The sequence below is a fragment of the Sturnira hondurensis genome, unplaced genomic scaffold, assembly GCF_014824575.4.
Source record: "Sturnira hondurensis isolate 20B ecotype Veracruz unplaced genomic scaffold, ASM1482457v3 Scaffold0025370, whole genome shotgun sequence".
NCBI lineage: Eukaryota > Metazoa > Chordata > Mammalia > Chiroptera > Phyllostomidae > Sturnira > Sturnira hondurensis.
Window position 1 is genome coordinate 4791595 of NW_028098001.1, and position 26719 is coordinate 4818313.

A 26719-nucleotide genomic window follows, 5' to 3' on the forward strand; every position below is an offset into this window, starting at 1 on the left:
TTCAATTGCCTTAAATATAGCTAAGTGATTTCCTAAATGGCCAAAGATTTAATTTGTTCATTCTGTTGAAAATTCAGGCAAGTCAGCTCAAACTAATGTGATTAAAACTTACCATCATATCTGGGTACCAGCTATATATAGAATTCTGGGCCCTAAAGATATGTTCATAAAGAAGCAACTTAGTCTCTGTAGTCAGATACCTTTAAACATTGGGATATACAAACTGTTCAAATTGCAGTTGTGCTTAATACATATTTTGTCTAATATGAGAAGGTAATCTTTTTTCCCCTAAATTCTAATTTTTGTGCAATAAATATCCCTAATATTACATGTCCAGTTCATAGAGGGATATCCATAGCCTGTTCCTTTTACTTAAAATATTAGTTTTAACAATTATTCTTTGGCACACCAATCTCAGTTGTCAGACTAACAGTCATTTCAATAATTTGGAAGTTTACTTCACTGCTGTGAGAACATAACTCTGTCTTATATAATTGCAAGGAATGATAATATTATTGTATTTCATATAATCCCTTTGAGAAATATTGCTGTTTTCTTCAAGACTTTGGTCTCTGTGTGAAGTAGCTTCTTAGGTATAATACGTGGCATTGATCACGATTGAAATTCAGGAAAGGAACACATTATCGTCATCTTTATAAAGTCAAAACCTTAGGTGTCTACAAATTCAGTTTATGCCTTAAGGAAAGTAAAATAGCATCTTTGCTACATTCAAATTTCATGAAAATGAAATAAGTCAGATGTACTTGTTAATTTTTACAGGATTTTAATTTGTATTAAAGAAATTTTAAATTGGATTTACTTTCTCTTATATATATAGTACTTTCCAGGAGCAGATGAGCCATTACAATACCCTTGTCAGTATTCGGATGAAGGACAGAGCAATTCCGCCACCAGTACAGGTAAATAGATGGATTGGAAGAGTAATAACTAAATTTTTTTGTATCCCATGAAATTATAGTTAAGCAATGGATGATGTCCCCACTTGCAGTTTAATTTCTTCGTTTTATACGATTGACTTCAGTTTGCGTTTCTAGGTGCGTCCTTCTTCGTGGAGGTCCCAGATTGAAAGAGTTACCGAAGACCTGCTTCGAGGTCTCGGAATTCTTCCATAGCCATATGCAGAAATGTTGGCTGTTATGCTGCTGTGAATGTCATTTCTTCTCTGAAGAGCTTTTATATAAATACTGCTGTATTAAATAGTATTAGAAATTATTCTAAATGTACGTAACAACCTATTTCTTCACCATGCGCACCCTATTTTTTTGCTCTTTGTAGAAGAGTCTGTAGATACTCTTCTACTGTTTTAGTTTTGAGTTCTTCAGTTTTCATGAAGTAGTAGTGGGATTCGTAGTGTATGTTCATCAGAAAAGAAAGTAGAAGTAATACTGTAACTTAGAAAAATTGTTACTGTTTTTTGTTTCTACTACTACCTTCAACCCTGTCCCTGTTTTTATACTGTGACCATCAGCCCTTTGATTCTTTCACCTCTTCACTGACCCTCAGTCCTCTTAGGTTCTTCTTTTTCTCCTCTACTTAATTCCGAGCTGTTATTATAATTCCGCTGGGCATAATCCTCAGACCCTCTAGCCGTGTCTCAGGCTTGCTTGGCTAAACCAAAAGCCTAGTTAAATCTGACTCTCCACTTACTCCTTGCCTGTGTCAGTGCAGCTGGATGTGGCTGGAGATGACACATTCTTACCGTCCTCAAATGCCTATTTACTGCTTTGGACAGTTGTACTTTATTTTTGTCCCTCTTCCCTCTCCTAGATGACTTAGTTTTATATTTTAGCCTTTCTTCTCAAACTTTAAATACCTCCTCCCCACTCCTCACTCTCAGCCAACCTTGTTTACTGTTTCCCTGAGAAAAACTGGATTAATCGGAAGATGGCCTCCACAGGCTCCTTCACTACCTGTGAAGGAGCTCCACATTCTCTTCTGTTGGTGTGGCTGGATTGTCTCTGCCTTTAGCCAAAGGCAGGCCTGTAAACTTGTGCATTAAATCCCATTCCAGCAATTCTTCTGTCTCTTGTGTCATCAGTTTCAGCCTTTCTACTGGTATCATTCCCAGAGCATATAGAAGCTGTATTTGTTCTTTAGCTTCTCTTCCCATTGTCTCTGGTGGCCACTCCCCTCAGGCTTTTATTATACCACTGCTCCAGTTTTGCATTTGTCAAGGTATCACCACTTACCTCTAAGTTACTGAAACTAAATGAGTGGTTTTTAGTTCTCATCTTATTTGACTGTCAGTACCATTCGATACAGTTCATTACACTCTCCTTTTTATAGGACTTTCTTCAGTTGATCTTCAGGATACCATATTAGCCTGAATTTTGCCTTAGACCTCTGGGCGCTATTCTGATGGTCTTGTCCACTGGTTATTTCTTGTCTTCCCAGCCTATAAATGTTAGAGTTCCCAGAGCTCAGTAATTTGGCCTCTTTGCTTGGTATTTGGCCTCATTTCCTTGGTAATCTTTGTTAATATCATGAGTTTATATACTATCTATCTGCTGGTGTTTTGATCCATCACAGACCTGAACTCCATTCTCATATCCAATACTTGAATTCTAATAACTGAAACATCATTTTCCAAAATAACCTCCTGATAGCCCCTTCGGACTCATTCCAGCCATGGTTTCCTCATCTTAATAACCATTTCACACTACTGGTTCAGACTAACAGTTTTAAAGGCATCTTTGACTGTGAGCCAGCTATGAGGCATTTGGGTCCCCTTTTTGTGCTATTCCTAAATTTTATTTAAAATGGATTTTGGGGGCTATCTTTAGTAGCTTGGAAAGTATTAGTTATTTCTATTTATGTCTTAACTAATTTAGAAAAGAATTTATTTTACTATTGAATGAAGTATTTATATTATTCCCAATTTATAATCATAAATGTTTCTGTCTTCCTAGGCTCATTCATGGACATCGCTTCTACAAATACCAGTAATAAAAGTGACACTAATATGGAGCAAGTTCCTTCCACAAATGATACTATTAAACGCCTAGAATCAAAATTATTGAAAAATCAAGCAAAGCAACAGGTTTGTTTTGTAATTAAAAGTAAAATCATTTGGTAACCTCAGTAGGAGTCATAATGTAATACCAGCTGAAATAATTTGCTATCCTCCACTATACAAACTCTGAACATTGTGCCTGAAACATAAGCTTAGGAGTTGAGACATACAATGAGAACCTCCTTGTACCAAATTGTTTTTCTTTCTGATAATCGCTGCCTTTGCTAACCGTGCAGCTCCTCCCTTCAGTGATCCCTGACTTTAATGGTTGATACTGAAAACTATAAAATGGCAATTTCTTGGCTATACTACTCAGTTAAAAGAGTTATCCTAAATGTATCACTTCATATTGTTCAGATATATTATATTTTTCTATTATTGGTTTAAAAATATTTTAAGATATGATTTTATTCATCTTGCCTGAAGCATTTACATGTAGGTTAACTAATAATTGGAGCATTTAACTCCAAACTCCAGTGACTGCCCTTTCGAAAGGCCAGTCACTATTGCAGCTCGCTCTCCCTTAGCCCTGTAGCTCCCTCTCCCTGGAAACGTGCCTTTACTCTCAGAAAAACAACAGAACCTATAAGAATCCCTGTGAGTATCCTTTCTTCTCCTCGGCTGTCTAGCAGTTTAAGTCTAAAGAGTTGCAGTAATTCAAACTGACCTGTAATTTTAACAGAGTGAATCTGGCCGGTTAAGCTTGGGAGCTTCCCGTGGGAGCAGCGTAGAGAGCTTGCCCCCAACCTCCGAGGGCAAGAGGATGAGTGCCGACATGTCCGAAGTAGAAGCCAGGATTGCTGCGGCCACAGGTAAAAAGGAAGTAAAAGTACGAAGACAAGTGAAAATGGCAGTTTCAGTTGTTTCAGTAGTGAGAACAACGGGGTTTTGTGTCTTAAAATTTTTTAAAGCAGGAAGTAGCTTACAATATACTTTCTAAGGTTCTAGCATAATTTATACATTTCTCTAACATTCCAAATGAGGAATATATGACTTATAAAATTAAGCAAATGTAATTCAGTGCAAATACGAGCATAAAATCTATATGAGAAATTGACATTTTATCAAAACCAGAATGTTTTAGAAGTTATTGAGTGACTCTACTAGAATTTGGTGCTGAACTCAAATTACCAAATATTTTGTTTAGAAATTAGAAAAAAATGAATCCCAGAGTCACATGCTGTGGCCTTACTGTCGGCTCTTCCTGCCAATGGCAAAGGTAGCTAAGTTGGTTGTGGTTAATCCTTTTAATTGTAAAAATAAAAGATCATGCTAATTTAATTTGATCTTGAAAAAGCTAACATTTAAATTTCATTTTGTCAGTTCTTAAAATGATTAAATATGGAAGGACTAGTCACACAAAAATATTGTATGTCTTAGTACCTGAGTGAATGTCTACCCTTCTTTCTAACCAGGTTTCATTTTAGAAATGCTGGTTTAATTTGCTTTTTTCCCATCCCAGAGGTGGAAGGGAGCTGATTTTAAAAGTAAATATATTTCTGTTGTGAAAAATTTGGAAATATAAACAAAAAACTTAGTCTTTCACAGTTGTCCCACTCAGAAATAAACACAACATTTTTATGGATTTACCTCTAGTCTTTTAACTATATATGTGTATGTATATATATTTTTTAAATTCGCTAACCAGGTTTTTTTTTAGGTCTTTTGTCATTCATTTGGGTTTTTTAAGTTGAATATTATCATTTTGTGTGAAGTTCTTCTCAAAAAGAAGTTGTCCAGAGGATCATTATACTATACTTGCCTTCGACTAATTATGATCACTGATTTTATTACTTAGTATTAGAATTAGGTTGATAAAACGACATCTAAAATAACAATGTCTTTAACCCATACAATTTTTTTTTCACACTTAAACAAATCTGGAGGTCGGCTTCATAGTCATTAAGCAACTGGATTCCTTCTTTTCCGCCCCTCTGTGCCACCATCCTCATGGGGTAACCTCCGTCCTCAGGGATACTTTGTGCTCCAGGTGGTTCTTACAGTTCCAGTCATCATACCCACACAGTCCAGACCGCAGGAAGGGAAAGTTAAGAAAAGGCCAAAAAGGCACATGCCCGAGCTTTTCCAGAAGTTTCTCAGAACAACTTCCAAATACATGCTGTTGACCACACATGGTTCCAATGAAAAGAAGGATCTGTGGAGTTTTACGTGGGAACATTGCAGTCCTGAGTAGAACTAAGGTCTCCGTTGCTAAGAAGGGGAAAATGATGATCAGTGGTGCGTGAGCATCTCTGCCACACAGATTGGGCTTCAGAAACAGTCGAGTTGATTGGAAGTCACAAGCCACTGACCAGCTCTCCTGGTCTCCACGAGTCAGAAGGGTTTCTGTGCAGGGATGGAGTCTCACTGTAATGTCAGATGAGTGTGGATATACCCTCACATTTTGGGGAATCTTTCCCACTTTGGGGATATCATTGAAGGCCAACCTGCCAAATAGTGACTGTGACCCCAAAACAGGAAGTAGTGCTGTGATTGTTGCTTTATATCTGCTAGTGTCAATTTTCTAGTCAGGTACTGGTTTCTAATTATTTTCTACAGAAGTGCTAGTTCACTAGGGGAAAGATAACCACACATTTAAATGACCCTGTCCTTTTCTCTGCCTAAATGTAGAACAGCCATTAAATTCTACACAATTCAGATTTTTTTAGTGCAATGCCTTACTTTGAAAGCCTCGTATTCTCCAGCTTTTCAACACTATTTATGTTTAGTGGGACTGTGTCCTTAACTTTGGAGACCACAATAAATACTCAGTTTACCAGAAGTAGTATACTATTTATAATTATAAAAGCTTATACATTTTATACCTTGATTCAACAATTATTTAAATCAATGAGTTTTACTTTGTAATACACTCCAAGAAACACCTAACTTGAACATATATCTCTGTATTTTTGTCATTAAAACAAACATGGCAGCTTATTTATTTAAACACTTCTTTTCTTTCCTGCCTCCACCCTAGCCACCCCCCGCCCCATCACATATCAGTAGTTTCACTAGGTAGATTGTTTCTATGAACATGTTTGAATTTGGCTTCCTCATTACCCTGCAGCTTTGTTTGTCTCTGTGCATTTTGGTTTTTTTTCTCCCTTTTGCTAATTAAAGCCAATGTGTGAAACATCCTGTATTGGTAGTTGTGTGCTCCTTTATCCCACCTTTTCTGAGCATGGATGAAGAGTCAGATAGTTCTGCATGCCTTTCTGCATGGAGTGTTATTAACATAACTATTGGAAAACTATTCTGTTTTTGTAATTTATTGTTTTGTGTTACCGTTTGTGGTTGTTTGCATGTATACTCTATATATATGTTTTTGCAGCCTGTTCCAAGCCTAAACCGGGCCACCGTAAAACCGCTTCATTTGGCAACATTCTGGATGTCCCTGAGATCGTCGTATCAGGTATCATAGACCACCTGAGTTGGTCTAATAACTGGGGAACCGGAATAATGATCCCTGGTACTTATAAAATGCTTCTTGCTCCAATTCTTATAGGACATGAAAATAGATACCTTGCATGCAGTAATTAGGGAGACAGATTGAGAACTGTATACACTTATCTACACTGAAGTGGGCTTGACAGGATACCTCAGATATCCAAAAATGAGGATAAACTAGAAGGCAAAGTAAACCTTTTCACAGAAGGGAGAATGCCAGCCCAGACTTTATCAACTTCCTCTCAGCTTTTAGGTGAGTAGCTAAATTGAACCCAGACCTGTTTTGCACCCAGCAGAAAGAGGAAACAACTACTTGTATTTAAAAGTATTTGTTACCCTTGGCTCCTCTTCTTCCTTAGTCACTACTTTTGGGGCTCCCTCTAAGCTTTCTATCCCAGCCTCTTTCTGTTGGTAGCAAGTGAAATATGAAGTTGAGAAAAGAGAGTTGCTAAATACGATTTTGCCTTAACTTAGAAAATAGATGCAAAGTTAATTAAGTGAGATTTGCTGTCTTGCATGGTATCTTGCCAAAGAATCATGGTCATTTCCAATTCTTGTGTATTGTCAGGAGAATCTTCTTGCAAATTACTTGTTTTTGTACCTAACTCACACATGGTACTCGGTGTCTCAAATTGGTAAATTACTTTTATTTCCTGTAGTGATGATTTCATGGATAGAATCTGAATCACCATTTTTGATAGAAACTTAAATGTTATGTGTGACCTTCAAGGTATTGGTTAATGTATGTTATCCAAATTATCATTTCCTTATCCTTCTGCTTTAGGTTTTCCTTTACCAAAATTTTGATAAGAAACTGTACAGTTTTCCCACACACACTCATGGGTGTACTTTGGGAGAATGTCCCAGCACTCTGTACTTTGCCTGCAATTGTGCGTTTAGCATACTGCTATGTTACAGTGGGATACCTAGTGGTTGTTTTCTCCTCTAGTAAACTGAAACCTGAGGATAGAGATGATGTCTTTGTTATTTAGTATTTTTTATAGATTTTATTTATTTATCTTTAGAGGGGAAAGGAAGGAGAGAGGGAAATATCAGTGTATGGTTGCCGCTCGTGCATCCCCTACTGGGAACTGGCCCGCAGCCCAGGCATGTGCCCTGACTGGGAAACGAACCTCGATCCTTTGGTTCTCCGGCCCACACTCAATCCACTGAGCTACACCAGCCAGGACATGTTATTTAGTTTGGGTTTGTTTTTTTTTTAAGATTTTATTTATGTTTAGAGAGGAAAAGACGGGGAGAAAGAAAGGGAGAGAAACATCAGTGTGCAAGAGAAACATCAATAGGTTGCCTCTGGCTTGCTCCCAACCAGGAACCTAGCCCACACCCCAGGTGTGTGCCCTGACTGGTAATCCAGCCCGCAGCCTTTCAGTTTTCAGAAGGATGCTCCACCCACCAAGCCACAGCAGTCAGGACTCTTATTTAGTGCTGATTGGATCAGCACTCTCATCCATAGTGTTTAGTAAATGTATGCCTGTTAAACAAATGAACAAACTATTACTGAGGTCCAGTGATCAGGAACTAGTATACATATAAAATCTGTATAAATTAAAAATACATATGAAATAAATTATACAATTTCTATCTTAGTTTTTCTGGTTATCAAAGTAATTTGTAGTGCATCATCACTATTGCTCTTCAGAGAATAGAATTAACCTATTTTATTTATTGAGTCAGGGGCTATCTTCAAAGTTAGCAAGTACTTGTCATCATTTTACCTTCATGCTGAAAGGTACTGTGTTTAAGGGAATAATATTTTAACCAAGCGGCAACATAATATTATTTCGTTTGAGGGAGTCAGGAAACTTAAGCAAATGTAGTATAATCTTTTTTTTAAATGTTTTATTTATTTATCTTTAGAGGGGAAGGGAAGGAGAGAAGGAGAGAAATATCAATGTATGGTTGCCTCTCATGAGTCCCCTACTGGGAACTGGCCTGCAACCCAGGCATGTGTCGTGACTGGGAATCGAACCGCGATCTTGTGGTTCTCAGGCCTGCGCTCAATCCACTAACCTACACCAGCCAGGGTCAAATGTAGTATAATCTTAATCCAAGACTTACGAGTAGGCATTAAGATCACACACACAAACAGAGTGGGCGATATAGCCAATCCTGTACACCATCAGGGAGAGAGGGAAAGGGAAGTCTCAGTGCTCCTCTGTTAGGGAGAAATTTGCCCCTCAGGGGACATTTGGCATTGTCTAGAAACATTTTCAGTTGTCACAAGTGGCAGGTGCTGTTGGCATGTAGTAGGCCGAGGCCACAGATGCTTTTAAACATCCTACCCTGTCCCAGACATCCTCCCACAGCCAAGATTTTTGTCCAGCCTAGCATGTCACCAGTGCCAATGCTAAGAAACCCTGGTTAGATATATGCTCCGTGTGTTCTGTAAAGTAGTTGAAAATACATGATCTTAATTGACCTTCAGAACAGTCTTATGAGTAGGATTATCAGGTAAAATGATGCATGGTATAGCTCTTTTACCCATATACAGATAACTGAGGTCTGAGGGTGTTGAGTGTCTTTCCCCTGGTCACACAGGCGGTGTTCCAGCCTAGATCTTTTGATCCAAACCACACGTGTCCATTCTCTCCTCTTCAGTCTGAGTCAGGGAAGAAGAGTAGTTCTGCCTCATACCTCCTCCGGGTTTGCATTCAAGGAAGCTCTGCAGCCAGGAGACCCTCTTTCATGACATGGATCCTTATGAGTAAGGAAACCTTAATTCTACACTTAATTTAGAGAGCAGCAAGCTGTCCAAATGGAAACAGTATTCAGTAATACATTTCATTAAGTATTCTTACTGTCTTTCCCCCCAGATGTCCAATATTAACCTAATCAGTTTTGCTTTCTTTTAATAAGAGACTGCAAGCACTGGAACTGGAACAGTTAGACGTACACGCCAGGTACTAACTTGTTCTTAAGTTGTACTTTATAGTTAAAAATACAATATAAGCCATACTTTGAGAACCTCTCTTATCTTGGACATACCGTGGACATATATGTCCATGTTGTGGATATATATGTCCAATATCGTGGACATATTTATTATAAAGGAGGATCACATTTATTCTCCTAATTTATTAATACCTTCCAGAATTTTTTTCTTTAAAGCCAGTTTCCCACAAGCTCCATGTTATTACCAGATATTTATTTGATATATCTAAACTGGTAATACATTAGATCCCAGTTGTAAGCATTTTTAAAAATATAGCTATATTTTTTATTTTATTTATTATGGATAGGTATTACAGTTTCAGTAACACTTCCATTGGCCAAAGCAATATACTGAATCTAATATATTTTAAANAACTTGTTCTTAAGTTGTACTTTATAGTTAAAAATACAATATAAGCCATACTTTGAGAACCTCTCTTATCTTGGACATACCGTGGACATATATGTCCATGTTGTGGATATATATGTCCAATATCGTGGACATAGTTATTATAAAGGAGGATCACATTTATTCTCCTAATTTATTAATACCTTCCAGAATTTTTTTCTTTAAAGTCAGTTTCCCACAAGCTCCATGTTTTATTACCAGATATTTATTTGATATATCTAAACTGGTAATACATTAGATCCCAGTTGTAAGCATTTTTAAAAATATAGCTATATTTTTTATTGTATTTATTATGGATAGGTATTACAGTTTCAGTAACACTTCCATTGGCCAAAGCAATATACTGAATCTAATATATTTTAAACAAACTGACATTTTAAATAAGTGCATTCTTTTAAGCATGACAAAAATTGTTATGTGTATTTACTTACAGTACACAAATATATCTTCTTTGAAGTATTGGTTGCTCCTGGCATTTTTAAGTTTTAAAATTTTTTAAATGCACACTATTGCTCAAAATAATTTTTAAATTTTAAGCTGTTGACATTATTACAGCTGTCCCCCACTTTCCCCTCTTTGCCCACCTTCACCCAGCACCCGTCCTCCCTTCTCCTGGCCTTCACACTATCGTCTATGTCCGTGGGTATAAAGAATTTTTAAAAAATACTTTATTATTATGACTGAACTGCTTAAACCTAGTTCTAGGTTAACAAATTCAAATCTTGTTTTTTGTTTGATCTTCCATCCTTCACAAGGAAGAGCAAACAACCTTAGCCATTGGCTAACGAGTATTCATCAATTTAGTGGTCTCTTGAGTTAAGTAGTAATGCACCTGTAATACCTCAGGACTTCTATGTGTGGGTCGAACTATGCAGTTTTGACACTTGTTCTACAATGGCCCTGGCTCTAAAAAGTATTAGTAAAGGAATGTGAAATTTGCAGCAGCCCAAATAAGAATATGTTTTAAAATTCCATGTTTGGTTTACTCTGAAGCAGTACTATAGTACTGCAGAGTAAAATGATATTCAGATTTCAAAAACCTTACACATTTTACACATAAAGAGCACATTATCCCACAATTTGTAATGTTCAAAGCTATGGATCTCAGAATTTTTAACATTTTAGTTAAGAGATGTCTCTAAGAAAAGGTAGTGTTGATTTTTACTTGCGATTTCCGGGAAGTTTGGAAAACTGAATAATCAGAGTAGCTAGCTAAAGTCAGGAAAACCCCGACCTTGCTTAAACAGGTAAGAAAAACCACAGGAGTGACTGAGACCTAAGCCCCCGGTCCCTGGAGGAACTCTGATGTCTTTCACATACCAGCTCAGAAAACCGGCTGTACTTAATAGAGCAGCTTGTTGAAGAGATGGATTCTGTTTTAGTGACATTATTGTAGAAACAACTGAATTGACCTGTAAGCTACTATTCCAACCACCCTTTCTTTTTCAGCAGTGGGAGGTAGATCAGCCTAGGCTATCGTGTATTCCTTTTGTTGCTCTTACTTAGAAAGGGTTTTTTTTAAATGTTACTTGTTTTCTATCATAAGTCATGAAAAGTTCCAGAATTTGTTACAGAATTGAATACTAAAGCCATCGTTTTGGGTTTCAGATTTCTTGATCAGGCATCTTGCCCCTCTTTTCTGTTTCTTTTTCTCTTTACTACCCTGTGTAACATAAGTATGCACATATCAAGGAACTATAAAAAATGTAAAATAAATGAGCTTCTAAATTAGTATTTAGTTGCAAAAAATCAGAATTCATCTAATTTACTAAGAACACACCCAGTAATTTTCATTTTTAATAATAGGTGTTTGATTTTTTTACACTCATAGTTCTAAATTATGACCTAAAACTTAATATTGGAGCAACAAGTATCTCGATTACAGCCCCGTTTTGTTTTGTCTGCACTGCATGCCAGATGGTTTCTGCCATGGTTATGCTAATTAAAATGCATTGCTTAATACTGCTTGCTTTGGCTCATGCTGTAGCTTAAAATGTTTTCATTTTATGGCATTGTTAACTGTCAGCTCTTCTTTAGCCTACTTCCTTAGAAGTTTTTACTTCCCTTTCCTCTTACCCCCACCTAGATTCGAGTTTGTTTGTGTTGTTATTGCGGTGGTGATGTAATGATTTTTAGACACGTGCACTAGGTGGTTCCCCAGATTCACAGAGGTTGCTTATCTGAAAAGAGAATTCCAGACACTTTTACAAGCCTGTCTCATGTAAGCTAATTTTAGAATGATTGTGTTGAATGAAATGTGCCTAAAATTGCTTATTAGTCATAGTACTGAGGATCCTTTTTGCCCTCCGGAACCAGTGGTAGTTAAAAAGTTTTCACAGAAATCTCCTAGTGTGAGTGAGTGAATAAATGTGCAGATTGTTATGTCAATTTATAGTCAGAAGTTGGAACTTGGAATAAAATGAAATTTTTAATACATTTTTTAGTTACAGTTATACAAAATTCTAAAACAACTTAGAATAGGGTGATGATGTTTTATATGTTCAAGGGTGGCTATAAATTTGACGTTTTGTATTCACTACACATATTATTGCATCGAACATTATTATTTTATTGTAAGGTCCTTTAAGTTTAGGTGCAAAATATAATACTGGGATCACATGGATTAAGATGCTAAATTATGTTCCTCATCAAGTTTAAAATAAGATACTTAATGATTATGGATAAATTTTAAGAATGAGTTCTGCCTGCTAACAGGCCACAACTGTTGGGGTACATCTTTCTGGGCTGCCCACTAGTTGAGAAATTGCATAACACAGCTTTCAGAATCAAAAGAATTTTGAGTATTTTGTCAGCTGTTATTCATAATATTTTGGTGTTTCCTTTTAGACAGCTGATCTTTCATCTTGTACTTTGTGAACATCCCTATGCCCAAATAAAAGTGCTGAATGTAGCTATTGCTTAATTCATTCTCTTTTGCTGAAGACTTAAATTTGTAGAATTCTTTCATAAACTGATACTTAAATTATTATAGCATAGAAGTTTCTAAAGCCAAGGCATCCTTTCAGGCCCTGAAATGAACAAGGTACTGCTGTTGGTTAAAAGTCATGTCTTACAACCTGATAGCTGTCTTGCTGTAGAAGCCGTACGTAAGGCCCTTGAAATAGATGCCGTCATCAGTCCCATCCCCCAAGCATTCATCTATTTAAATACATGACAGAAGATGGTGGGAGAGAGCTCAGCAGCTATTCGTGTGGTAGGAGTGGTTTTGTGTTGGGGCATACTTCACTGCAGGCTGGCAACTTTTGAGTTAAAACACTGCAGCCGTTTCTCTTCTTTTTTTTTTACATCTTTCTCTTTTTCTTTTTTATAACAAAATCACTTTTTTCACAAACATTTTGTGTAGATTCAAGAAGGAACAAGTTCCAACTTCCTAATGTAGCAATTACATCCTTAGTGTCTGACTAGATTTCAGTATTTTACGTTTTTTCATTTTTCAAAAGGCAACGGGCAGCCAAGACGTAGATCCATCCAAGACTTGACTGTTACTGGAACAGAACCTGGTCAGGTAAGACTTGACATTTGAATTCTCAGTCTTTGAACAGTAGTAGTGGGTAGTATTCAAGAATTAACTTTAATGTATATACTCTGCAAAACAAAACTATTCTATGAATTGACCTAAAATTGTGATACAGAAGTTCTTTTGCACATGTGATAGAGAAGTTCATTTGCACTTGAAGTTCTTAGGAGAAAAAAACCCTACCTGCCATTATTAATTTAACTTGCAGGATAATTTAGGAAAAGTTGATTAATTCAGGAGTGTCCTGTGCATGTTACATGGTTTTTATATATGCTTCGATAAGGAAATACTCAGTTTTGTAATGAAATAATTTGTCATTACCGTTGTCCTCTATAGTGAATCATTTAATATTTCCCTAATAAGATGTCATTTCTCTGTAATCACATAGGACACTGACATACCTGGAGGACTCTTAACATCTTTAGTTTGTCATATTCACTGGATTTATACCTTTGTGAAAAATATTAACTAAGCAGATGGGCAGACTCTAGAATGTCTTCTGTCCCAGGGGTTAAGATGTTCCTGCCTCATCTGTAGATTTCTGGGTGCTCTGCTAAACGCCCTTACCCTCTGTTACTGCTTTTGTGGATGAGCCGGACGGTGCTGCAATTAGGCCACGACTGACTACTTAGCTCAGACCTTGTTTTCTCATCTCTTACTCAGATGGATAAACTTAACCTATATATTACATACCTTATGTATGTCATATTCTTAACACGAATGGGAACTAACTATGAGGTGTTTGTTGATATGTTTTCAGTTGTACCGAAATAAGTAAATTTTGGGTACAGTATGCATCTGAAGTAATAAAAATATCACATTGTCCATATTCATATAAAATTATAGGATTATATACTACAAATAGTGTATTCAATTTATGGTAAAATATATGAATACCGTTTATTCTAGAAAGATGTTTTATTATTTCATTTTTATAATATACTTTGAATTTTGGAGATTCTTTGTAGTTAATAAAAATTATTCCTCACAATGCCTATGTACACACTCATACACACAGATGTGCACGTGCATAGATAAAATACATCTACACATACACATTAATTTATTGTATATTTTATTATATTAAGTGACCCTAGATCTTGATTTTATTTGTTATTGATAGCAGCTTTTTCAGTTTATCTGCTTTTGTGAAACTTCAGAACTTTTGAATGAAGTTTCCCACTTTTCACCTCCTCAGGTACTTAAAATATTAATCAGGGCACTTAGTAACATAGTTTAACATATCTGGTATTTGCTTTGATTCTTTAAAGGCTTGATGACCTCAGCCTTTTTAACTCTTTACTGTTGCCATTGATATTCCTGTTATGAGAAACTCTAGCCAAGTATTCTCCCATTGACTAAGAATGAGAAGCTTGCCCTAAGACAGTTTAGAAGCATCTGCTAGTACAAATGCTTTTCTCTGTACTGTAATAGGCATTGCTATAAATCGATACTGACTCATCATACAAAGCCTTACTTATTTCCTCACAAGTTCTATGTTACTTGAGATTATGATCGTTAGCCTTGTTTACAATATCAAGTAGTAAAACACTGGAACTAAGGCAGACTGGTTGTAGGACAGTCATTTGCATAAATTGTCATGGATTACTCCAGAAGATTTGGCATGAGGGGGAGTGTGATATGGCAGTAAATTGTGTTCTAAAATAGATGATACATAACCTATATGTAGACAGTTTTTAAAATTGATTCACTCTTTCATAATTACTTAAGTATTGGAAACTTAAAATGCCTGATATCCAGTTCGGGATGAGAATGGCAAACAGTAACCCTAATGGACTATGAAAACATTTTCCCCTGAAAATGTTAATGATAATTGAGCATTTAATAATTTATATTACTCATGAAAATAATATTATTTGAGAAGAAAAGTTTGCACAATATGCATTTTCAAAATTAAAGGCACAGTTCTTTTTAGAGGCTGGCTAAGCAGTGATGAAACACAGGCACACGGTTGGTGGGTCCGTTCATTTGTTACGGCCACGGAGGTTGGTGAAACTGTGAAGAAAATAATTTTACCGCCTAGTACAGTCATCAGAGGAAGAGAGAGAGCTTTCTGATAAAGTTTCAACATTCCATCTCGCAGAGGAAAGTAAACTGTCCAGAGGCTATATTTTTTGGCTCTTGGTTCAAGACTGGTCGTGTAATAAAATCACTTAGACTTTCCATCCATAAACTAAAATCAGATTAGTTTTTATACTACCATTTCTGTTGAGAGGCATAGTGAACCAAGCAAGCTTCTTTATTAAAAATAGTTGTGTAAGTTTTTTTGTAAACTCAAAATACACAAATCACTTTTAAATTAATTAATTCAGGTATTTATTCAAGAGGTTTATTAAGCACACATAATGGATCTGACCTCCTAGATGCTTTGAAAAGATGCTGAGAAAAAGCAGCTCAATGTTCACTAACTGATCTGACACTGAGGCCTCAGTGTTACTGGAACATAAATGGTTTCTCAGAGCACCAGTAGGCAAGCTTATGTTGAGACCATGGTAAGATGAGATGAAACAAGACCATTTTGTGATGTTGTCCAAGCACAGACAAAAACAGTGTCCCTGTGTCACCCACACAATGCCACACATGGCCTTCCCCCAGCTGACTGAGTGACTGCTGCTGCTTTTCCACTTGTAGTTTTCTCCTCACTCTGGTCTGTTCTCCCTGTAGAGTTGCTCCTGCTTCCTGGCCAAATCTAGAGTGAACCCCTCCTTCTCTGGAGCCTGCCCAAATCACAAAACAAAAGCCCAAATCCTGTAATAAGCTCTTTCTAAAACCCTCTTAGAGAGACATCCCACAGTGCCCCATGGTGAGTTTTTTGGTTTGCTGCAACAAAAATTGAAACAAACTTATCTTTCTTACTGTAGGTATGTTCCTGGTGGCCTTTGGCTAGGGGACACAGACTACCAAGAACACCCAGTCCCCAAGGAGCATATTTGGGCAGATCTTATCCCCACAGCACTTTTTAATAACAGGTGCTGTTTCTTTATTATGTACCAACTTTGTGCCAGTCAGGCCTTTAACATACATTATTTAATCTTCATCCTGTAAATTTGTATTATTTATTTTCCTCTTTTTGTGGATCAAGAAACGGGGGGGTTAGAGAAGCTTACCTGAGTCTCATTGTCAGTAATTGCTATCACCCAGTTTTGAATCCAGTTCTGATACCAAAGCACCCAAGCTCTACACTTTTATCATTCCATTGTGCATATAAAACTGTATGTGACAGATGCTAACGTAATTCTAGAACCCTTTAATTTCAAGTGATTTGGCTTCTGATAGTCTTCTTTTTCATTAATTAAATAGTTTTGCGGTTATGAATTTCTGCTGCATCATGTTGTTGAGTAAGGCTAACCCACCTTGATAATAAACATCTACAGATGACACCACAAATTTATGTTTTACACAATTGGGTTAACCTTTCTGTGGTTCACTAAAATTATACATTCTCTTGTGTACCTGCTGGGAATGCAACCAATACAGGTCTATTTATGAGATTTCTCTTTGAGGGGACTAAAGTCAGTTAAATCACAATTGGAAGATGATGCAATTATGATTATTTAGAAAGGTAGACATACTCAAGTTTTGTATGAAGTTTAGAATCTACTTTTACTAGTCAGGTATGTGACTAAGCCTCAGTAACCTTATCTGCCAGAGGGGACCATAACGCCCACACTTCAAGGTTATACCATATAAAAGTACCAGACACACAGGAGACGCTTAATGGAAGTCGTATGCCTGTCTCCCCACAGCTTGCCTTCCACCCATAGTCTGCCTTCCAGGGCTGTTACCACTCGCCTTGCTCTCTCTATAGTGTATTACAATCTAGAAGTGAAACAACAATAAAAGAAAACACTTGGAAAGAAGTAAAATCTATTGGCATTCTATTCTTTCTGTATTAGAAGAGAAGTTTCTATCAGGGATTATGGAACATATTTGCCTTAAAGGCCTCTTATCACATATCCAGAGATGTATTATTATACATTGCTTTATTTAAGAGATGTAATTTATTATACTACTACTTCTTGTCCATCCTCAATCTGTACCTTTAGTGTAAATAATTTTGTTGAAACTAAATCAGAAACTTACATAATAGTTGTAAATAATTTCAGGGTCATAGGAATTTTGTATTTTTCTGTTAGAGAATTTAAAGACTAATTAAGAATAATAAAATTCTAAAATTTTCTCATAATAAACTATAAGTGAAGCCAGAATTCATTTGAGCCCAGACCTTCAGAGTATAAAAAATGTTTTCAATACACGCTGTCATGTGCAGATTTAATTGGATTTTCTGTGGCTCTCGTAATGGCGGAAGTACACGTAAATGCACATTACCGACCGATACCCATTTCTTTGTAATACTTGTTATGCAGATGTTAGTTTGGCTAGAATATTATATAAATCAACATTTAATCTCTGTTTTGTGCTTGTATAATTTTAGCAACTAAGAGTTCTGAGGGTTTTAAATAGCTTTAAAATGTCAGTCTAAACAGTAGTACTGGCCATAAATTCTTGCCTCATGAAAATATTTTCCCAGTCTTTCAGGTGAGACATAAAAAGAAGCAAAGCTTTATTTTTGTCTGTAAAATAACACCCAATTTCTTTTTATAAATGATAGAGATAAAATTCTGGTCGAAGTCCAATTCTCATTCGTGTCTACGATGGTAAATTTGCCCCTGCAGTTTAAATTTGGCTTCGTATTCTTTTGCTGCCTTAAATTGCTATGTGGCATTTCTCTGTTCTCGTAACCACTTTCATATCCAATCCCTCTGGTAAGTCAAGTTTTCTATATCTCTTTAACTTTGCAGTTTAGTGAGCATAGAATAAAGTAATTGTAAATGTCTTGGAGGAAGGAGCTCCCCAAGTAGGTTAATAGTTTGAGAGTGTTTATGGCCATCAGAATTTTACCATTGTTTTTAAAAAAAAATAGCTACTATAAAATAAGACATCTTCCATAGCAAATTGTAAGCAGTAACATAAATTGAACCCACAAACTAGGTTTTTAAAAATTGTCAGATATTACCTGTTCCTCTTATTTATACCATTTATTTTTCAGGTATTAAACATATATAATTATGGTTGTATTTTTAAATGTTTTTTTAGTTTTTTTCTAAAAACATATACATACTGTGTTATTCATTGAGATATTATGAATATATGAGATATTCCTCACATTATGAAATCTTTTTATATATTTAAATTTAGCTCATTAGAACTTTTATTATAGCTTTGAGGAAAGACCAGTTTTAAAACTTGGCCTAAAAATATTAGTCTTATTTTTTAGTTATAGCAATAGCAGATCTCAAGCAGGAAAAAAATGACTATGCACTTTAGGTGCTATCTAAGAGTTTCTTGGAAAATAGAAGGTGAAAAGAAATAAGTAGCAAAGAATTCTCTTGAAATATATAAACTTAAATACTCTAATTCATAGTAGGTCCAAATAGGATTATTTGTTTTAATATGACAGATGTTCAGTGGCCTTTTTAATATACAAAATCCATTATTTATATTTAAACCTGATTATTGTATCTTATTTAATATCTTATAACTGATGTGAGTCTCACAGGTTACAAACATTTATATTTATTTTTCCCCTTAAAATGTTAAAGTGAAACTATTAACATAAAATTAGATTGACTGTAAACCTTCCTCTACTAGCACTTGAAAGAAAAATTATTCTGGTTTTACAATAAAATTTAAGACTGTGGTCAAATCAGTGTACTCTTTTTAAATCACAAGACTTGTTTTCAGTAAAAGAGGTTAAAAGGAGTCAGTAAGAATAATATCTGTACTTGTTTTACCAAGGGTAACAGCAGCATTTTAAAAATAAGAAATGTGTTTCCTGACTGGTTCTCTTTGGTGTGTATTGTTATTTTTATACATTGTATAAAAGGTAAATAAGCCTAAGCAGCACCAGTCTTATTTCTGAGTGCCAACAACTTATATTATTATCTTATTTAGTGAGTATTGATTATGTTGTTATTGTATGGTCAGTCATTTCCTTCAATCCTAGGAAATATAATACAAAAGTACATATGAGATTATAATCACAAACTTTGAAAGTAGTATAAAGCATTTCTGGTTCAAATTGAAGTTTATGTAGGAACAGACTGTAAATATAGCCAAAACTGAAGGAGAAAAGTCTTTGTGATAGGGTTTAGTCATTATGTGTGTTTTATATAACAATTTTAGTAATTAGATTATGTGTGTCGTGAAACGAAAAAGCTTGAAAATCGCCAGACTAAGTCATGTGTATTTGCTGCATTTGACTGTTTTTGACCTATAAAAGTGGCAGTTACATATAGTTCAGCTTCATATATGCTCTTTGCATTGTACCATATAGTCATATAGTCCTTGAGTGACTCTAGGTCAAGATTAAAAGCAGGGAGGGAAAAGGCATAAGGAACTGTCAGAGGAGAGATGTTCTGTATAGGTAAAGTAAACCTGTGGGTGGAAGTTCAGGAATGCCAGGGTGAGAATTTCAGAACTGACCCGATAACAACCAGTGAACATTTTGTGTGCTGCGCACTGCTATAGACACTCCTCATCCTTGAACTTGGAATTAAATATTTTTCTTTTAAGTGCTTCTTTAGTCGCATGCCGCAACTTTTAGTGTGATTAGAGTTAAAGTTCAATTCAGATATTTTTTCTTTTTTTGACCAGTGAGTTATTTAGAAGTGTCTTTAAATGTTTAAACATGGGATTTTTTAAAGATTAATTGTGAATCAATACAAAAAGATCAGTTTATATAACAATAGTTTTTTTTGAGGTCTGTTTTATAGCTTAGTACATGATCAGTTATCATGAATGTTCCATGGGTGCTTCAAAAATACATATTCTCATTTTTCAGACATAGGGTTCATGGAGTTTAGGTTATGCTCTATGCATATTTTGGTTTTTGGTTTGATTTTGTGTATCATTTACGGAGGATTAAAATATCTTACTGTGAATGATCATGAATGTTTCTCTTACATATTTATTGCTTTATCTGTTTGGAAGCTGTGTATAGGTATAGCCTCTATTGTTATAAGCACAGCATGTAAGTTTTGAATATTGTTATAAATTGAATCATTTATATCTCTTTCCCTAGTAATTTTTTTGCTCTAAAATATATTCCTCTGATACTAATATAGCTATATAACTTTATTTTGGGTTGTTTTTGCCTGGTTATCTTTTTTCAGCCTTTAGCTTTCTGTTTTCTCTATCTCTATGAATTATATATGTCTCTTATAAATAACATTTAATTCAGCCTATCTGATTTTTAAAAAAAGTAGTGTAATGCATTTATATTGATTATGACTGCTGACAAATTTGTTCTTATTTGTCTTTTTTCTCCTTTATTACCTTCCTTTGAATTCAATAGATATATTTCTCATTCCATTCTTTTTTTTATCTGACTTGGGAGTTAGATATATTACTACTTGTAGTAATTACCTGGGAAATTTTGACACTCATGCCCAACCTAAAGTTGGTATTTTTTACCCTAACTGTAATTGATATGAAGATTTTTCAATTTATGTTCCTCTTGCTGATGCTGTTGTTATTCAAATTTGAGTACCATCTTATTTATTTGTTTGGTAATTCTATAAATTAGTCATCATTTTCAATGTTTAATATTTTCAGTATATGGATCCATACTTGTGTTTACCAGTGATCCTGATTTCACTTAGCCATTCTATTAGGGAAAAAAATTTTCTTCTCCCTAAAGAACATGTTATAGAAACCCTTGTGGTAACAATTTGTGAATGATAGACTCAGCGTTTGCTCATCTGAGAATGTTACTCTAACCTCATTCTCACATTTTTGTTGGCTAAATAATTCTAGTTCTCAGTTATTCTATTTTATCAGTTTGAAGATAATTTTACTTTCTTCTTTCTGGCTTCCCTTGTTACTATTGAGAATTTTCCTGGTCGTTTATAGATAATCTGTATTTTCTTATGGCTGCTCTTTACATTCTTCTATTTGTTGTTGTTTTGAATTTGATTATAATTTGCCCCATGATTAACTCAGGATTCTATGTTGCCTTGTATTTTTTATTCTCAGGATTTGTTACGGTTGGGATTTGTTATATCTTCCATCAGTTCTAGAAATTGCAGATTCACAGTGGATACATTTTCACCCCTCCACCCACAGCCACTTCCAAGACAGACAAATTTACAGACTATCTTCTTTTGTAGGACAAGGTTTTTTTCCTAATCCCTTCTTTCCCTGAGAGTGAAGCCTTTCTTGGGTTTTAGGTTTAAGCATGAATGAGGTTCTGCAGCCTGACTCACGTCCCACAAAGGCCCGAGACATCACACCTGTTCCTCTGAGTGCAGCAGGCAGTCTAAACAAAAGCTCTTGACCATTAGTGTTCAGTGTGTGTGTGTGTGTTTTGTGTATATGTGCCATCGCCTCAGAGGATTTATTTGGGGTTTTTGTTTTTGTTTTTTTGCAAGAGTGCTTCAGGACTTCCGAAAAAATGGTATTCTGTCCTTTGCCTTATGATGGAAATTTTTTCTTGTCATTTAAAAAAAAAACCTGTCACTTCCTACAGGTGAGCAGTAGGTCATCCAGTCCTAGCATCAGAATGATCACTACCTCAGGACCAACCTCAGAAAAGCCACCTCGAAGTCATCCATGGACCCCTGATGATTCCACAGGTGACCGTCTATTTCCTCATTACCATTGTGAAGTTGACTTCACCAAGTTTATTGTCATTTAGTCGTGTCATTGCTGTGATCTTGACAAAGGCAGGCGTGGCACAGTAGTTTAGATTTTCATATTAATAAAATCAAATATTTAGCAACAAACTTAAAAATGTCTTTTTCAGTACTGACACAGAGACCAATACCCACCATCTGCAGAGTAGTAACAATGATTATCTTCATGTCAGTCTTTTGTTTTAAAGATAATAAGATATCATGTACTTTAGTGAGAAAAAAAAATTCTGATTGTGACCTTTTAAATCATTTCAGTTATATAAATAGTCTGTTAAATAGACCTTTAAAAGTCTGTTAAGAGTTATTAAAACTCCCTAACATGAGTAACTGGTCAAAATATTAGCCTTAACATCTAATCTGGAGTAGTTTCATTGTGTGCAAGCAGGAAACTGTGTGCCGTAGTAGAATTGACTTTTCTTTAGCATTAAAAGAATGCCTTGATAAGTACTTGGCAGTACACTCCTATAAAAATTATTTATATGGTATGATGTCAGAGAAAAAACAACCATCTCTTAGACCCTGGAAAATAAAACCATTTGGGATTTTATATAAAATCAACTATGTTAAAAAAAATCAACTGTGTTATTAATAGTGGCAATTAAATTGAAATTAAAAAATCACATTACTGTGTTTACAAACTAAAATACTGCTTGTAAGTATTTATAGATATTTGGCATGGTTTAGTCAAATTTATAATTTAATTTAAAAAATTAACTGGGTTAATTTAGCTTTTCTCTGTGTCATGTTAAGATGGAACTATGTTTAGCCAGGGGTGTGTACTCTGTAGTTTTAGTGAGTTTAAATTTAGTGGTAGCAGAAACTCTTCTAAGTTTCACCCCTAGCACAGCACAGCCTAGGATCGCTCAGAACATTTACCACTGCTCAGCACATGTGCAGAGTTCCCCACGACGTGCTTCTCCTCAGAGGCAGACAGGGAGATAGATGCTCTTGACAGATTTGATCATCGCGGTCAGGTGATACCAGCTCTTTTTGGTTCCTAAACCCTCCAGTGAAGAAGTACCCTCCCTGACATTATAGTGTTTGCTTAAACCTGGTTCTCAGCATGATGGGCCTCCTGACTGCAGTCTGGACTAATCCAGACATGCCAGTCAACATGTGACAGATTGTGAGTTCATGAGGGTAAAGTCAGAACTCTCCGATGCACATTTCACTTCACTGCTGTCTTTCTGCTCCATGTGTTCTCTCCTGCCCTTCTAACCCCCGTTTCACTTTTTTTTCCTGGAAGCTAAAATATAGAATATTAATAGCCAGAAATCATACGTAGGCCCAGCTTGTGATATTAACTGAATTTTTTCTTTGCCTTTGCCTACACATTGCAAATGTGTAGTCTTTATTTTTTAAATAATATTGAATACAATTTTAGAAGTTGAAGCTCTAGTTTAAGTTTATAATTAATGAAGTTCAGCTTTGTACAGTTTCTAAGGAAAAGTATTGATAATCAAGTTAATGAAATAAATTACAGGAAAGAGATATGTAAAGCCTTTCTCTGTGAAGGCCTACTGACTCAGGAAAAAAATAGAAATGCATACGTAAGTTAAAACAAAACTTAATTAGTTAAATTCTTTTAAATAAAAGGGGTGAGTTTTCTGTGTAGGTTCCAGAGAAAAATAAAGAGTATGATGATTTAATAATCATAGCATATAATGAGTGCTCTTGGGTTTCTGGGTTTCTATTTATAAAATAGTGGAGATTAAAAAAATAAAAACAAATATGCCCAAAAGCAACTAGCAAGAGCGATGCCTGGACCTAGCAAAGAGAGCCACAGAGTGTGGGAAAACTCCCTGAAGAGTTTCTCCTGTGCTTAGCACTTTGCCGAGGTAGGAGTGTGAGACACCCGTTGCTTGCAGTCTGATTAGAGCATCATGGTACTGACACATAAAACAAGTCCCCATGCTGTGTGATCGACTACTAAATTAGGACAGAAATCAGTCCAGTAGGACCTGGCAGAGTCGGAGCCGTTTTTGTAAAACTGTGAGGCTTGTCCTTCAGTCATAAAGCAGAAAAAAGACGACATTTCACATGAGGGGACCATGTACTTAGGAAATATGAGATGGTTATAAGTATTATGTTGGAAAGGCCAGAAAAGATATTTTTTCCTAATTTAACCAAACAAATGTGAGTCTCAACAGTCAGGAAATGGGATTGGATTTGATTAGCAATTTAAACATTATAAACCAAACTCATGGAATATCATTTGCTGCCTTATAATCAATTATTGCTATTACAGACTTAAAAACTAAATTCACTCTGTGTGTAAGTGAGAAAGCAAAATCACACTTCTCGGCTTTAGGGAAAAACCAATATTCAATAAAGGACCTTATGTTCCCCGCCACTGAAAGGCTTCAATTGTCTGAACAAATCCTTGGACTTTTTTCCCACCTCTAGAATATTGTGAAACATTGATATATTATACTTAATCCTGAAATACATATCAGATACAGGTTACTGACTTAGTAAGATATATCAGCTATCACGTATTTAAGAAAGTAATAGGAGTGGGAATGTTAAATTGAAGAACTTTTAAGGCTTTTTCCTATAAAGTCAAGGAAATCATTTTTACACAGTTTTAACTTTGTGGAAAGTAGTGTTTCGTTGGGAGCATAGTTTGAAACTGCTATTGGGGGTGGGGAAAGAGTTGGTCAGAAAAATATATTAACTGTACTTCTTAACTGAGCCATTTCAGAAAAACATTTATGTTAGTATATGATTTTAGGGTAAATCAGGCTCTCCTGGGCAATACTGTTGTTCTATCTTTAATAAACATTTCTTTTGCAACCTGAAATACAAACTTGAGTATTTTAAAATACCCTGCCTTCACTGTTCTTCATTTAATGCCAATACCAAGAATAATAACCATCACTACCGTGTGTCGAGTGCTTACTCTAAGCTAGCATTGCATGGTGTTTCTCACGTGCATTATATCATATGGTCTGACTTAGCTTAGTTTCTGGAGTTACAAGCACATTCTCAATAGTTTTAAAAAAAACTAGAGTATCAATCAAACCATCAGACTGTCAGTTTTTTATCACACTGGATCCACTGCCTTGCTGTTACCCTGACCTTGCCTTTATCCACACTACTATTCGAATGAGTTACTTTGTCAGAAAAAGGGCTAGGCAGCTCCTCACTTGTTTAGTTCTTTGTTCTCCATAACAGTAGGAAAGCAGCTGCTTCTGAAACAGGAAAGTCCATATTACTTCACAGTTATCCTGCCTGCTTCTGGAACTGTTCTGCATAAACATTAATGTTGGGAAGAGTCTATTCCATGCTTCTCAGGCAAGTAGTTAGGGCAGTTTTACCTCTTTTGAAATACAAATAAAAGCTGCCTGTTCAAATAGTTGGATAAAATTTGAGTGGTTCAGATGAGCGCATTTAACTGTTTAGGCATGCCTTTGCGCCAGTGTTTATGTGTGGGATAGACTCCCATCAGTAACATCTCTCGTTTTCTGCAGTGATTCTTATTAGCAGGGGAGGGGCTGGGGGCTCACACTGGAATCTGTGGAAACTGAAGGCCACCCGCTGGAAGAGCATGTGTCTCCTGCTTCCCCCTTTTCCCTGTTAAGGAACACTAGTGTTGCCCGAGTGGGGACAGCCCGATAGTAAACCTGGCGTGATCAAGGAAAGAAAGAGATGCGTGGGTTTGAGTAGGGAGATGGAGTGTGTGAGGGCTGAATTTAAAATGTAAAGGGCATTATTCTGGAATAAATACAAAGGGTACTGTAGTCATGGCCCTGTATAACCACAAAAGTGTTAAAACAGGTGTAAACTTAAGTTCTGAATTAACTCTGACAAAAGGGCACAGATTTTCCAAGGTGTGGTTTAACACTTATTTTTAAAGATTATTACTTTAGTATTTCACAGTTTTCATTTTAATTAAAAAAGGAATTACAAGCTTTAATTTTATTTAATTTATAGCCAACTTAAATTGAAAGTATGAAAGTGTGATTTCTTTCTAATTATCTGGTAATTGGATATCCTTTGTTTATCTTTAAAGTTCAAAACAAGATTCTTCATTACCAGTAACAATGACTTATGTGTTATTTACTTTAGGAAAAAATACCAGTATTTCATGCATGCTTTCCTACTTTTGTTTATAATAGTTTGTGAAAGAAAATGAATTATTGAATTATGAATTATCCTATATTTTATATGAAATAAAACAACATGCTTGAATTACAGATACCAATGGATCAGATAACTCCATCCCAATGGCGTACCTGACACTGGATCACCAACTGCAGGTAAGGGAGCACGCTGCCTTCTCACTCGGTGTTTTCTTTCCTTAGGAGAACGTAGACAGTGTGTCTTTAAGGCTGACACCTGTGTTCCTGTCATTGTATATTCATTTATGCTCTCAGTTCACCTCCTTATTCTTGTTGAAATAAATGATTCTTTCAGTTAAGTTAATCAAATCTAAAATTGGCAAAATCATATGTTCTTATCCCAACAGTCATGTTAAAATACTCACATTTTTAAAACTTCCAAGAATAGCATTTTTGTTCTTAATTTTAGTGTACTAAAATATAAAATTCATATAAGCTCATTTGTACGTAATAAATTTTGTGATTGGCATTTTTGTAGTGACTGAAAATTAAGTA

The 26719-nt window shown here is 35.6% G+C and overlaps 1 protein-coding gene across 3 annotated transcripts in view; it reads left to right on the forward strand.

The window, feature by feature from the left end:
* The window catches only part of MAP3K7 (mitogen-activated protein kinase kinase kinase 7), a 60655-nt gene that overhangs the window by 28262 nt on the left and 5674 nt on the right, over positions 1 to 26719 (forward strand). For 2 of the 3 annotated variants that reach the window (XM_037039266.1, XM_037039269.1), the window contains 7 exons: positions 839 to 920; positions 2931 to 3061; positions 3717 to 3846; positions 6369 to 6449; positions 13307 to 13371; positions 21935 to 22040; positions 26301 to 26362. In XM_037039266.1, the coding sequence (XP_036895161.1) occupies positions 839 to 920; positions 2931 to 3061; positions 3717 to 3846; positions 6369 to 6449; positions 13307 to 13371; positions 21935 to 22040; positions 26301 to 26362 (657 nt within the window). The remainder of the gene's footprint in view (positions 1 to 838; positions 921 to 2930; positions 3062 to 3716; positions 3847 to 6368; positions 6450 to 13306; positions 13372 to 21934; positions 22041 to 26300; positions 26363 to 26719) is intronic. The other variant, XM_037039268.1, reaches the window with a different exon arrangement.